This window comes from Natator depressus, chromosome 3, assembly GCF_965152275.1.
Source record: "Natator depressus isolate rNatDep1 chromosome 3, rNatDep2.hap1, whole genome shotgun sequence".
NCBI lineage: Eukaryota > Metazoa > Chordata > Testudines > Cheloniidae > Natator > Natator depressus.
In genome coordinates this window covers 84,692,614-84,708,023 of record NC_134236.1, presented here as the reverse complement: position 1 = coordinate 84,708,023, position 15,410 = coordinate 84,692,614, and the positions used below count along the sequence as shown (strand labels likewise).

The 15,410-nt window shown below is 48.5% G+C and overlaps 2 protein-coding genes across 5 annotated transcripts in view; one reads left to right on the top strand and one right to left on the bottom strand.

Moving 5' to 3' along the window:
• FIG4 (FIG4 phosphoinositide 5-phosphatase) overlaps positions 1 to 13,868 on the bottom strand; it is a 169,676-nt gene extending 155,808 nt beyond the window's left edge. For 2 of the 4 annotated variants that reach the window (XM_074948227.1, XM_074948228.1), the window contains exons 1-2: positions 13,449 to 13,868; positions 11,010 to 11,108 (exon numbers count right to left, since the gene is read on the bottom strand). Coding sequence is in view for 1 of the 4 variants with exons in the window: in XM_074948226.1 (XP_074804327.1) it covers positions 13,449 to 13,517 (69 nt within the window). In the remaining 3 variants the exon portion in view is untranslated. The remainder of the gene's footprint in view (positions 1 to 11,009; positions 11,109 to 13,448) is intronic. The other 2 variants (XM_074948226.1, XM_074948229.1) reach the window with 1 other exon arrangement.
• Positions 13,869 to 14,389: 521 nt separating this feature from the next.
• AK9 (adenylate kinase 9) overlaps positions 14,390 to 15,410 on the top strand; it is a 228,501-nt gene continuing 227,480 nt past the window's right edge. Inside the window, exon 1 of the mRNA XM_074948221.1 lies at positions 14,390 to 14,488. The gene's annotated coding sequence lies outside the window, so the exon portion shown is untranslated. The remainder of the gene's footprint in view (positions 14,489 to 15,410) is intronic.

Below are 15,410 nucleotides of genomic sequence, written 5' to 3'. Positions count from 1 at the left end.
GGAGGGAGGGAGGGAAGGGGGGACTGACGATATGTACCCAGAACCACCCGCGACAATGTTTCAGCCCCATCAGGCATTGGGATCTCAACCCAGAATTCCAATGGGCAGCGGAGACTGCGGGAACTGTGGGATAGCTATCCACAGTGCAACGCTCTGGAAGTCGACTCTAGCCTCGGTACTGTGGAAGCACTCCGCCGAGTTAATGCACTTAATGCACTTCTGTGGGGACACACACACTCGAATATATAAAACCGATTTCTAAAAAACCGACTTCTATAAATTCGACCTTATTCCGTAGTGTAGACATACCCATATAGGTAAAGAGAAACAGAGAATTATGACACTTCACTATTTTTGCTGCTTGGCTAAGCTATAAACAGGAGCAGAGGAAAACAGTGTAGCTATGCACAGGGAAGGAAGATCAAAAAAGTGAAAATGACCTGAGGGACAGAACCAGACCCTCCTCATTGAAGCAACAGAGTGGCAGACCATCCGCACAAGTTTAGTGAGGCCTCTGGAGTGAGCCAGAAGAAATCTCCTCTCTTTTGTGACACAGAGGCTCCTTACCAAAGGGTCCTCGATTATTGTCTGATCCCCTCCCATAATTTCCCTCAACTGTGAAAGCTGAAATCGATAAAAAAAGCTTAAAAATATCAATATTACCCATCAAAATTATAAAAAAATGAAAACTAATTCTGCCAAGCCTTTTATCAGGCACCTATTATTAGGAGGCAAGAAACTCAGCAGCCTCCCCAATCTCAGCAGTCTTAAAGGGATGGGTGTCTTCCAAGGCTTTGCTCCTGGATTTGATTCATAAGAAGTCCCACTCTTTCACAACAACCCCTATCTGTTAGGTGTCTAGTTAATTGTTCAAACTCCTATTTTAGGTATTTTTTAAAGTTCCATACAATCTTTTATTAAAATATTTTGCACTTATATATAAAATTCTTTCTTTCCTGTGCATGCCGGAGACCTATTCAGGTACCACTCCAAGATTGGAATGAACTCCCACAGGAAATAAGAGCCACCACACCCTTCACCACATTCAGCTCCAAGTTCAAGGTGCATTTCAACCTTGCTTTTGCCAATATGAACACACAGCAAAAACTATAGTATTTATTTAAAATTTAAAAAACCTCCCACAATCTCCCCTTGAGAAGAGGAAAAAAGAAAGAACTAAATGTGCCATATGCTAGCCATGTTCTGAAAAGCCCTAATCTAAAAAGGAACTTAGGTACTGTGATTCTGAGCAATGCAACGCCTAACTTTTAGGTTCCTAGAAAAATCACAGGAACACACTATGATCTACAAAGCCTGAGTTAGGTGCCTACGCTCCCTATACGAAGAATGGGGAGAGAAAGGCACTTCAGAATGAGGTCCATAAACATCACACTACTACGCTAGGTGGAGAGCCACCTAAGACAGCCTATTGAAGATGCTGAAGAGGGGGTGTGTCCTCCCTCTTGCCCCTCATACAGCAATAGGTGCCTAAATCCAGGCCAAAGGGAGGCACCTATTTCTGCTATCCACACCCAGGCACCCCTCTCCTAGAGTCAAGCAGCTTAGGCGTTCAAGTCGTTTTTTGTCAGAAGGAGTTAGACACCTGCCTCACTCCACACAATATGATACAGTGTGGGAGGGAGAGGCAGCAGAGGAGCCTACTTTATAAATTTTAGCCCAGTGATTAGAGCACTCACGTGATATGTAAGACTCAGGTTCAATTCCCCTCTCTGCCTGAGTGGGAGAAAGGACTTGAACAGGGGTGACCCCCCTCACAGGAGAGCGCTTTAACCACTGGGCTATGAGAGAGTGTGATGTGGGGCTCCCTACAGTCTCTCCTTTTGAAGTTGTTCCACTGTGGATAAATAATTAAGGAGTCACTGGAGCAGGCAGACTGGACCTAGCCCACCTAGGAGTGTGAGACCTATAACCACTAGACTACAGAATCACTCTCACTATATCTGGGCCCAGTGACTCATTATTTATCCACAGTGGTACAGCCTCAGACAGAGATTGAGGGAGCCCCACCTAAGAGTATCCCATAGCCCAGTCGTTAGGGACTCTCCTTTCTCCCCATCAGGCAGAGGAGGAAACTGAACCTGGGTCACCAACATCCCAGAGAAGTGCTTTAACCAATATGCTAAAAGTTATAAAGTGGATTTCCCTGGGGCTTAGGCAGCAGATAGGGTTCTGAACACCTAAAGTGAGACAGCAGTGCACATGTCCTCAGGCAGAAACTTAGGCACCTAGGGAACTTTTATGCTGAAAACTTAGGCTCTGTGAGAGTTTAAGCAACTACTGGGTTACACAAGAATTTCATGGATCGCGGAGGAGCCCACAACTGGGAATTAGGTAGCTAAGTATCTCTGTAAATCCTACCCTCAGATATTAGGGTAACGATGCTTGTATCTGAACCTGGACAGAACAGCATTAATTTAGATTCAAAATACCCTGCAAGATACGTAAGTAGTATCATCCCCTTTTACAGATGACACAGACAGATTAAATGACTCACCCAATGCCACACTATTCCAGGAATTATGGAAAAAACATGGCAATATTGCCAGTGGTTCAGACTAGAGTTCTCAAGTAGGTTCCATTGAAGGAAACACACAGGCAGTTATAGGTATCTCTAGCTCAATCCATCTTTGCTGTAGAATGAAAAAAAGGGTATTGGGTTTACCCTAGATCCTTTTGGTTTACTGCCCTCTAGTGTGCACTTTTCCATAATAAGAAGTTAGCACAACCAATTTAGTGTAGTTTTTCCAGCATATTCTTGTCCCTTGGATTTTTCCTCTATAGTTTATCTGTTTAACAGCTAGCTCAATACAAGCAGCAGACTGACTATTTCTAAGCAAGCTCTCAATCTTCCCAGGACAAACTCCAATTCACATATCATAACATTAATCAACCCAAAGTTCAGTTTAAAAAGCAGGCCTTAACAGTTCTAGATTACTTTTTTCTATCACTGTATTTAAAGTCAACACTGGCTTTTTCTAAATATAGCTTTACTCATGATTGCTTAACTGACCCTATTTAGAAGAGCTCTGTGTAAGCTCGAAAGCTTGTCTCTCACCAACAGAAGTTGGTCCAATAGGAGACACTATCTCACCCACCTTGTCCCTATGTAGTCCAGCATCCTCTGCCCCCTCTCTCAGCTCCAGACTTCTTTTACAATTACTTTAACCACTCTACCATATTCCTAACAAAAAAACCTCCTTTAAGCACTCCGTACTTTTCCAGTTTCTGTTTCATTTGTCCCCTGTCCTTGAACACTAAGTTCCTTAGTTTCACTGTGTTACATTATCTTTCTCATGGATTGTCTGCAATCTGCAGTTTCCCTCCCCATTCTTCTGAAGCTACTCACTAATCACCTGCTCCCTACTAAGTCGGAAGGCCTAAACTCTGTCCAAGGCTTAAACTCTGTCCACTGTCTTCAGCACAATCACTCCCCCTTTTCATATATTTGCTCTCCTCTGTAGGCTTTTGTGGTTCTGGGCTTGAACAGCTCCCCTTCTAGCTTCCCTAATGTTCCTTCATCATCTTATTTACTGGCTCCTCCTCCATCCTGCTTTCAATCATTGTCCCTCAGGTCTTCCTTCCTTGGTCCCTTTCTCTTCTCCCCAGCACCTATCACTTCAGCAACCTTTGGCACCCGGCCTGCCAGGGTAAGCCCCCTGGCAGGCCAGGCCAGTTTGTTTACCTGCCCGCCTGCAGGTTCGGCTGATCGGGGCTCCCACTGGCCACAGTTCACCACTCCAGGTCAATGGGGGCTATGGGAAGCGGCGCAGGCTGAGCAACGTGCTGGCCGCTGCTTGGTCAGGAACAGCGAACTGCAGCCAGCGGGAGCCGCCATCGGCCAAACCTGTGGATGTGGCAGGTAAACGTACCGTCCCGGCCCGTCAGCAGATTTCCCTTACGGACCGTGTGCCAAAGGTTGCCGATCCCTGCTGTATAACCTAATCTATTCTCATGGATTCAATTACCACCCATATGACTTTCCCAACGCCCTGACTTCTCCCTCTGTTCAAGCCTACATTTACTTGTGATTGTCTTTCCAATCTCTTCTCAGTGTCCAGACTCCCAATGAAAGTATTTTCCAGTTGAAAATAGAGTTTGCTAGTTCTCACCCAAACCATTCTCTCCCAGTCCATTCTGCATCATTGTAGACAATTCCACAATCCCCTGTAATGCAGGTGTGCAGCGTTAGTGTCTAATTTCAACTCTATCTTCACCTTATCACATCATATCCAGTCAGTTCCTAAACTCCACCAGTCCTCCCACTCTCAAAAATCCAGCCCCTTTTGTCCATGCCTTAAAATCTTGGTATGTGTACTAGTTTTCTCTCAGTAAATACAACTTCCTCTCTGGATTCTCTGATTCTCACATTGCACTCCCCAAATTTAATATGATCTTCCACAACCACTGCTGTACTCACTACAAAAACTGCCTTCTGGTGACAAAACAGTGATAGCGTACACACTGCAATGTGACTTTTTTCGAAAAAACACCTAGTTTTGGCGACAAAAAACTTCCACCCTATGAGAGAGACTTGTCTTTTTCCCTCCCTTTATTGCTGACAAACAGCCAGTGTAGACACCAGTCCCCCCCCCCCCGATTTTATTGGCTTCCAGAAGGTGTCCCACAAGTCCCATGCTGCCACTCTGGTCAGTGGTTTGAACTTCACTGCCCTGCAGCCAACCCACCCCTCCCTCCCTTGCAAGCCCTGGGAATTTTAAATCTCATTTCCTGCTTGCTGGCTTCCCAGAGGAGCTTCCCAGGTGGCTTCCCAAGTCAGCAAGGCTGGATATCGCATCAAACGCGCTCCCACTTGGACCACCGCTGAGTTGTTAGATCTGATCAGTATATGGGGAGAGGAGTCTGTTCAGTCAGAGCTGCAAGTGACCAGTAGGAATTGGGACACATATGGGCAAATTTCTGTAGGCTTGTGCGAAAAGGGCTATGATCAGGACATGCAGCAGTGCAGACCGAAGACAAAGGAGCTGAGGCGGACGAACCATAAGGCGTGGGAGGCGAACCATCACTCTGGTGGTGCGCCTAAGACCAGCTGCTTCTATAAGGAGCTGAATGCTATCCTCAGTGGTGACCCCACCTCCATCACCGATAGCCCCTTGGATACTTCGCAGGCAGCAGAAAGAGGGGGTAACCTGGAGGCTGAAAGTCTGGAAGAAGAAGTTGAGCTAGAAGAGGATCTGGTACTCCCAGCGGGGTCACCCGATGGGGCAGGCAGCCAGGAACTTTTCTCCACTCCAGAAGTGCTCAACAGGGAGCAAGAAGCAGATGAAACACCGGGTAAGTTGCTGTGGCTTGTGTCGGGAATCAAAAAGTGTGAGGCAGGTAGTGTTTTCTGTGAGCTGGACATTACCCTGTGTAGTTAATCTGCATAGCCAAGCAGGGTGTCGATGGATATCGAAACCTGCAGGGAATCCTCCATAGAGAGGCTCTGTACAGTTTCTGAGAGGTACTTGTTAATCCTCTGCCGCAGATTCCAAGGGATTGCAGCCTTGTTAGTTCCCCCATTGTAGGAAACTGTACCATGCCATGTAGCAATAACTGGAGCTGGGACCAAAGCAGCACATAACTGAGCTGCATATAGACTGGGGTGAAAGCTGCAAGCATTCAGTAGTTGTACCCTGGTTTCCCTGGTAACCCACAGCAGCAAGATGTCAGCCAGCAGGTTGGTCCCCTGTGAAAAAGGGTGAGATAAATTTAGAATGAGTTCCCTGCAAAGCTGCCCTGCAAGCCATGACCTTTTTGTCCGTACACACAACCACCTTCCCCCCACTTCCGACACTCACCGTGATTGGGGCATTCGCGGAGATGTGTGCCTGCCTACAGTCTCAGAGAGAGAGTGATTTCTACTAGCAAAAGGCTCTTGTTACTAAAATGTTTCAATCATTTGCTGGAATGTAACAATGCCTCTTCTGTTCAGCACAGACCTTGAAGAACACCACGCACCCCTGCGGACAGGCTTCGGCAGATAAGGAGGAACCCTAGGTGCAGCAAAGAAGACATGTTCTGGGAGGTGCTGCAGCGTGATGAGAGACAGACCAGAGAAAGCAAAGAGTGCCGGGAAGCCAAAAGGCAGGATAGAAAAGAGAATGCTGCATTTGCTAGGCAAGTGACAGAGTGGATGATAAAAGTTATGAAGGATCAGACAGAGATGCTCAAGTCTTTGATACAGCTGCAGACTGAGCAGATCCGTGGTCAACTTCCACTGCAGCATATGCAGATGCATAATTCTTTGCCAACTCCACCCCCTCTATGCCCACACGTTCCTTTTCACTTCACAGCACTCCTGAGTTTCCCCATCACTGCACCCCCTCTCACAGCTTGCACAATGATAACTGGAGCTACACAGTTGTGAGGTTTTACCCTTTTTAACAATAAATAAATGCTAAGGTATTTAATAGTACAGAGCTTTTATTCTGTGTTCTACAAAAGCGAATAGCAATCAATTCACTCTCAGAAACAGGCTTCTAAGGCATTTTGTTGCATGGATCTTGGGCCCCAAAATTGTACATGGATGCAACAGGGAAGCAACTCCAAAGCAGACATGTGGTACTGCCCCTCATTGTCAAAGTGGCTCCTCAAAGCCTCTCTGATGTTAATAGCAGCCCTCTGGGCTCCTCTGACAGCCCTAGCATCTGGTTGTTCAAACTGTGCAGCCAAGCGCTCTGCCTCAGTGCTCCACACCTGAGCAAACATTTCACCCTCAAAGTCACACAGATTATGCACAGTGCAGCCCACGGCTATGACCATGGGAACATTATCCTCGGTAAGGTCTAGCCTACCATTGAGACACCTCCAGTGAGCTTTCAAACGGCCAAAGGCACATTTGACTACCTTGCAGCACCTGCTCAGGCTGTTAGAACGCTCCTTGCTGCTGTCCAGGTGCCCTGTGTAGGGTTTCATGAGCCAGGGCTGTAAGGGGTAAGCCGGGTCCCCCAGAATTACTATGGGCATTTCCACATACTGTCATCTTGTGGTCTGGAAAGAAAGTCCCCACCTGCAGCTTTCTGTACAGGCCACTGTTCCTAGAGATGCATGCATCAAGCACCTTTACAGACCACCCTGCATTGATGTCCGTAAAATGCCCCCGGTGATCCACACACTCCTGCAACACCATGGAGAAGAGTCTCTTCCTATCGATGTATTCAGAGGCAAGGTGGTCTGGCACTAAAATTGAATGTGTGCGCCATCAATCACCCTGCCACAGTTAGGGAAACCAATCTCTGCAAAACCATCCACTCTTTCATGCACATTTCCCAGAGTCACGGTCCTCCGCAGCAGGATGGGATTTGTTGCCCTGCACACTTGGAGTAATACAGCCCCAAAGATGGAGTTTCCTAGTCCAAATTGATTTGTAACTGACTGGTAGCAGTCTGGAATTGCTGGCTTCCACACAGAAATTGCAACACGCTTCTCTACCGAAGGGGTAGCTCTCAATCTGGTGTCCTTGCACCGCAGGTCTGGGGACAGCTCAGCACATAGCTCCATGAAGGTTGCTTTACGCATCCTAATGTTCTGTACTCACTGGTCGTCATCCCACACCTGCATGACAACGTGATCCCACCCATCAATGCTTGTTTCCCTAGCCCAAAAGCGACAGTCTACTGTATGCAGCTGCTCTGTGAATGCACAAAGCACTGAGAAGTTGCTGCTATCCATATCACACTCGGCTGCCTGCGATTCATCCTCTGTTAACTTTGTGAGTAACTCTGCAAGTAATTGTGCTGCCATGTGCAATGTCCTCATGACAGCCATCAGAGAATAGGAGAGAAGTGCGGGATCCATCCTCTCTCACTGCGGATGCTGGCGCGCACTACAAAAGAATGACAGTAGGAAAAACAGCATGAAAGAAAGCCAGAAAACATTGGACGGGTGGGACACAAAGTGGTACATGATGGTACATTTTGCACACCCCAGGATGCGCCACACTCCGTTTCCACACTACCACAACCCCTAGCGATAGATGGTGTCACCAGGCACTGTGGGATACTTACCCCCAGTCCATTGCTCTCGCTATCGACAAAGGTGCCCCGAATGTGGACACGATCTGTCAACAGAGGGAGCAACTGTAGATACATTTTGGTGACTTTGCTTTTGTTGATTTTTCCTTGTCGACATTAGTTTCATCGACAAAACTTGCCAGTGTAGATAAGCCGTAAGTGAAGACACTACCTATGCCAATGGGAGAGCCTCTCCTGTCAGGACAGGTATTCCACCGCCCCAAGAGGTGGTAGCTATGTCGACAGAAGACACCCTCCCGTCAACATAATATTGTCTATACGAGGGGTTAGGTTGCTATAACTACATCTCTCTAGGGTATGGGACCCGTGAGTGACGTAGTTATACCCACCTAAGTTGGTATTGTAGACCAAGCCTTAATATATACAATACTAAACATCCAAAACTACAAGCATCAATAAGATGAGAGTCAGTAGAAATCTATAAGACTTTTGACCTAATAATATATGGCTTCCATATCCAAATGCATAGCTATCTTTCATTGCTTATTTTGAAGCTAGAAGCAGAATTAAAAAGCCAGTGCTCTCAAACAGCCTCTCTTTCTGTTAAGATCCTACAGACTCCTTTAGTTTTGCATTACGTACACAGTGTACTCATTGGCTATCCATTCACCACTTCCTTGTTTTTCAGTTACCTTAATATGTTCTCTGGGAATCCTATAATCTCAGTCTAATTGTTTATTTGAACACAAACACTGCCTGTTTCCCCCTTGCTTATCTGTATGCATTCTAAAGTATAATTAAGAAAAAAGCCATGTCACATTTTCACACGATCATGAAGATGATAGTGAAACAAATTAAAGTAAAATGATTCACTTTTTTTCATACAAATTAGCAGACTGGGGAAGCAGAAAACGAGCTAACAAAAACCCTATGCCAACAAAGAAATTAGTAAGCAAACAAGTCAAACCACAAAGGCATAATAAAATGAACACAAGACAGAAATCAATACAAATCAGAGGTTATATTTTGTCACACGTGGGGAGGACGGGGAGAATAGCAGTGACTTATTTACAACTGTGATTTTTAATTTTATTTTAACAACAACGTGTAGTGCACCTTAGAGATTAACATTTATTTGAGCATAAGCTTTCGTGAGCTACAGCTCACCTCATCGGATGCATTCAGTGGAAAATACAGTGGGGAGATTTTATATACATAGAGGACATGAAACAATGGGTGTTACCATACACACTGTAAGGAGAGTGATCACTTAAGGTGAGCTATTACCAGCAGGAGAGCAGGGGGGAAAAAACCTTTTGTAGTGATAATCAAGGTAGGTCCCTGAATAGATATATGGACGCAGTTGGCAATGGGCTTTGTTGAAAGGATAGGTTCCTGGGTTAGTGGTTCTGTTGTGTGGTTGCTGGTGAGTACTTGCTTCAAAAACAGACTCCAATGAGAGACTGCTGAATTGGAATTAATTTGCAAACTGAATACAATTAACTTAAGCTTGAATAAAGACTGGGAGTGGATGGGTCATTACACAAAGTAAAACTATTTCCCCATGTTTATTCCCCTCTCCCACCCCCCACTGTTCCTCAGACGTTCTTGTCAACTGCTGGAAATGGCCCACCTTGATTACTACTACAAAAGGTTCCCTCCCTCCCCCCCCGCTGGTAATAGCTCACCTTAAGTGATCACTCTTGTTACAGTGTATGGTAACACCCATTGTTTCATGTTCTCTATGTATATAAATCTCCCCACTGTATTTTCCACTGAATGCATCTGATGAAATGAGCTGTAGCTCACGAAAGCTTATGCTCAAATAAATTTGTCTCTAAGGTGCCACAAGTACTCCTTTTCTTTTTGTCAATAATTTTGTGTGCTTCAACAACCCTTCCCCCTTTGAGTTAACTGAGGATCTGAAGGGTTGCACAAGATCATTTCCAGCTGAACTGGACTAGAACCCAGGTTCTCTATCTGCTAAGGCCTAGACCCTGCAATTTATTCTAAATGTGTGAAATCCTATGAACACCCAAAGCATTGCTGAAATCAGTGTGAAAATTCTGTATCTATTATTATAAGAAACCCCCAAGATGACTTTGGTCTTGTCTTCACTGCAACAGTTAGCTCAAATTACTCCACCTGAGCTAGCTCAAGGGAGAGCAGGCACATCACACAACAATACTGGAGCTACACAGTGATTATATTCGGCTTGGTCCACACTACAGATGTATGTCAGTACAGTAGAACCTCAGGGTTACGAACTGATCAGTCAACTACACACTACATTTGGAACCGGAAGTACGCAATCAGGCAACCGCAGAGACAAGAAAAAAGCAAATACAGTACAGTACTGTGATAAATGTAAACTACCAAAAAAATAAACGGAAAGCAGTATTTTTCTTCTGCACAGTAATGTTTCAAAGCTGTATTAAGTCAATGTTAAGTTGTCAACTTTTGAAAGAACAGCCATAAAGTTTTGTTCAGAATTACCAACATTTCAGAGTTACGAACAACCTCCATTCCTGAGGTGTTCGTAACTGAGGTTCTACTGTATAATTTGTGTCGCTCAGGGCTGTGGAAAATCCACACCCGAGTGACGTAGTTATACTGACTGAGCTCCTGGGCTTCTCCCATCAACACAGTTAATGCCTCTTGTGGAGGTGGAGAACCTATGCTAAGGGAGGAAGCTCTCTGTTGGTGTACTTGGTATTTTCACTAAGTACTACAGCGGCACTGCCACAGTACTGTATGTGTAGACCCAAGCCCTCAATAGCAGAGAGTAGCTGAATCGCCACTGCATTACTAGGTCAATGAGCAAGCAGTATTTGAGCTTCAATCCACACCCAATGAGGAGCCAACATGCTTAAGTTTAAAGCACCACTTTACTTAAGCTAGCAATTTGTGTGAGAACAGAAGTCAGGTTGAGGCAACATTCAAGTTATAACTTGTGCTTCCACTGCAGTAAGGCCCTATGCTAGAAAAATTTGAGAAACTAAGTATTTTATTTACTTTGTGCAGTTGGTAGCGTAGTCATTTTCATAGTTTCCCCGGTAGAATCAGCCAATTTGTTTGTGTGTGTCTTCCACAGAACAAAAGGGGATAGAAAACCTTTTTAAAGAAAGGAATATATAGTTGTAAAACCTCCAAAATTGGCAGTTGTGACGCCTTAGCAGGATTAAAACCTGAAACTACTTCCAGTTTGTATTAAACTTGCTAGATTTCAAGTTGATGCTATCCCTTTAATAATTCAGTTTAAAATACACCCCAAACCAACTGTTAACATATTACTCCAGAATTTATTTTCTGGATTTAAAATATCAGAATGGTTTTAGGATTATGCCCTTCTTCCGCAGAAACTAATGAAGGTTATCTGAGAGAAAGGAGTCTCTGCAATACTTGCCTTCAAAGGCCACTAAAGGATATTTCCGCCCAAAACGTTTCAATGAGACAAGGTTTGTGAGGTAATATTTTTATTGGACCAACTTCTGTTGGTGAAAGAGACAAGCTATCAAGCTACATGGAGACTTCAAGAAGAGCTCTGTATAGCTCAAACACTTGTCTCTTTCACCAACGGAACCTGACCCAATAAAAGATATTACCTCCCACTTTGCTGCTCTAATATTCTGGGACCAACACTGAACATGAGGTTTTGAGGAACTGACATTAACAATAGCAACACCTTCAGTTCTACAGATTCAAAACAAAAATATAATTAAAGCATTAGTCTATTAACAAAGATATCCTCTTGCTGTTACAGTCAAGTTTGTTGTTTTGCAAGTACCTAATCTCATGATAAAATAATAAAGCAAGTAAGAGAAGCACCTCACCTTAATGCTTGCCCTTATTGTTGTGGAATACTGTAGTGTTTTAAAGCGGTTATCCTCCTTAAAAAACTCCTCTCAAACTCTCTTTTGCCATGATGCCTGCTGGCATGCCAAGATCACTGCCTATTATGCTAACCAATAGTGTCTCATTGTTTCCTAGTACTCCCCTACACATCATCCGTCCCTATCCACCTGTTAGCTCTTGTTTTATATGTAGACTGTAAGCTCTGTGGCAGGAAGCGTCTTTTTGTTCTGTGTTTGTGCAGTGCCTAGCACAACTGGGTCCTGGTCCACCACCGGGGCTCCTAGGGTTGCCAACCCTCCCTGTTTCGCCGGGAGTCTCCCGGAATTGGGTTCTATCTCCTGGAGGCTACTGAAACCAAACTGGGAGACTTTAGGTTGCTAAAAGTACAGCGGCTCAGCAGGGCTAAGGCAGGCTCCCTGCCTGCCCTGGCTCTGCGACGCTCCCATAAGCAGCCGGCACATCCCTCTGTCCCCTGGAGGGGGCAGAAGGGTCTTCGCACACTGCCCCCTCCCCAAGCACCGACTGCGCACCACCCATTGGCGGGGAACTGCAGCCAAAGGGAGCTGCAGGGGCAGTGCCTGCAGGCAGGGGCAGCACACGAAGTCCTCTGACCCCCACTCCCATGGGCTGCAAGGACGTGCCAGCCGCTTCCGGGAGTGGCACCAGGCGAGGGCAGACTGGGAGCCTACCTTAGCCCCGCTGCGCTGCCGACCAGGAGCTGCCAGAAGTAGGCGCCTCCCAGCCGGAGTCTGCACCCCTCACCCCCTCCTGTACCCCAACCCCCAGCCCCAGCCCTGAGCCCCCTCCCAGAACCAACCTCTCCCCCAAACCCCTACCCCAACCCTAAGCCCTCTCCAGCAGCCCAACTCCCTGCCCCAGCCCTGAGCCCCCTCCCACACCCAAACTCCCTCCCAGAGCCCACACCCCCCTCCAGCACCCCAACTCCCTGCTCGAGTCCCATTAAAGTGAATGAGAGTGGGGGAGACCAAGCGAGGGAGATGGAGTGAGCAGGGCAGAGCCTTAGAGAAGGGGTGCAGCAGGAGGTAGGGCGAGGGTGTTTGGGTTTGTGTGATTAGACAGTTGGCAACCCTCGGAGCTCCTAGGTGATAAAATGATACAGCAATTAACAGAAATAATACTAATAATGCCCTCAGCAGGGGGACACGCATGCGGGTGGGTGGCGAGGCTAAGCCTCCCAAAACCCAGGCCCTAGCCCCACCCTCACTCCCCTTCTCCCCTGAAGCCAGAGAAAGCTCATCTCCAGCCAGAAGTCTGGGGCTCGCAGGTCCGTGGCAGCTCGGCCTCCGGGGGTGGAGGGTGCGGGGGACGGACGACCTTGTTCAAAAGGGGGGGGGGGGGGCTGGCCTGGGTGTGTGCGCGCATGCATGACCCATGACAGCATCCCACGGTTAGTGAACCTGTAACCCACTCCTGCAGAGGAAGGTGAACGACACGTTCGACGTTGCTCAGAGCCCGGCAGACGCCGCTACGGCCTCGGCTCCGCTGCTGTTCCCCCGGGTTCCCCAGACCACACGCCAGACCTCCCGGCACGCGGGCGGCAAGGGCGGAGCCGGCAGGGGAGGCGCGGCGGTTACTTACAGCTCTGGTCTCGTACAGCACCAGCTTTTGCACGCAGCGGATAATCGGCGACGCCGCCCCCGCGGGCATGGCGATAGCGGGGTGGGCTCCGGGCCCGCGCCACGGCAACGGGGGGAGGAGGAACAGAATTGGGACTGGGACGGGGACGGGGACAGACGTTTAACGGGCGGGGAACGGACGGGTTCCCGTAGCGAGCCTCGCCCCCCGGATAGGGCTATGGAGCCGCTCGGGGGGCTCCAGCGTCAGGGAGAGCAGCAGAGAGTCCCGGCCTCTGGGGCAATAGCCGCCGGGGAAGGGCCGGGTGAGACCAGAGGCGGGTTGGAAGCTCAGCGGGCGCACACCTGCACAGACCCTGCGGGGAGAGGGCGCTCCCGGTCACCTCCCCACCGCTAGGAACCGGAAGCGAGGCTGTCACAGCGCGCAGGCGCGGCCCCGGAGAGCGCATCGGCCTACCGCGCCCCCGTGACCACGTCACGTGACGGAATGAGCTCGAAGCCTTGGCGGCCCTCTCAGCTGTTGGCGCCAGTGGGTTGCGGCTGTGAAGCGGCCTCCTGCCTGTCAGAGGGAAGCGATGAAAATTGAGGCGCAGACACCGGGCTGCCGCTGGGGGAGAGGGTGTCACTGGCTACGTAGGGGCAGTTCCCCATTCCCACACGGAAGGGGTGCGTCTCCCCGCCGCATTACCGCTGGGGAGTGCTCCGACCTCCACAACACCACGCTCAGGGGCTGGTTTCCGGCCCGGTGCTACTCTCACATTCACCGCTACAGAAAGACCCTGGGCCTGTAATTCTCTCCATAGCGCTTAGGCGCGCGCGCCGCCGCACACTTTAAAAATCTGTCCCTTGCACGCGCGCGGGGACCGCGGCTCGCACGCTGATTGGGCACGGGGCGCGCTCAGTTTCGAAGCGGAGAGCAGCAGGCGTGGGGCGGGGCTCACTGGTTGCCACGGGTTACGAAGCTACACAAATCCGTGCCGGGCAGTGAGCGGGGTCCCGGCGCTCGGGAGGTGGAGGGGCCATTCCGTGCCTGTCCCGCGCAGCGTAAGTGATGCCGCCCCAGCCAGCACCCCCGCCCCAGCCTCTCTTCCCCCTCTCGGCGCCCCCGGCACCCCGGGCTGCGCGGGGTGTGGCGCTGGGCACAGGCCTTACGGGCGCTGCGCCAGAGGGTCCCCCTTCCTCCCCAGTCACCGACAGAGCCTGAGCTGCCCTGAGCATCTGTGGCAATGCCCCGTGCGGACCCCGCCGCCCTGTCCCCACGGAGGGACCGAGTCCGCCCCCAACGGCCCCAAGCCAGCCGCGTGACACCCCGCCCCGCGCCTGACTCCGCCGGGAGCTTGGTTCGTGATTCACAGATCCTTAGTCCGAGGCCAAAGTGTTTTAGAAATGTATCCGCGCGGGAGAGAAAATGTTTAGAAACGTCATCAAATTAACGTGTTAAAACTTCAGTGAGCGATGGCTTAATTATTTATTAATTAACTCAATCAAATTAGGAGCTAGTTGTACAAGATTTCTCGGGCCACCCCAAGTGACCATCAGCCTGTTTTGAAGGAGGTGGGACAAGTCACTCCTGACAGAAAGCCTCATCCGATTTTGTGATAACCCCGCCCCACCCTGCAGTGGGATGATTCAGTTAATGTATAGGCAAAATAAACCAGACTATTTTCTCCCCACCCCCTTTGTTTCCTGAGGAGCTGTGCTATATTAATAACAAAGAATCAAACAAACTGCATTTCCCTTGCTAGAAGAGAAAACACAAATCCAGGTTGATGCCTTGTGGTATCTTGGTATAGCAGCCTACCCAACCAGCTACTTGTCTGCTTACTTCCTGTGGGGTTTGCAGTCTCTGACCCTGCCATGTAACCTTCCATTGTACAAGTAGAGGAGAAAGCTAGAGTGGAGTTTGCTGGAGGCACTGTGGTGAGTGCACCTCATCGTAAGACTCTTCAAAGGAGGATGTGAGACC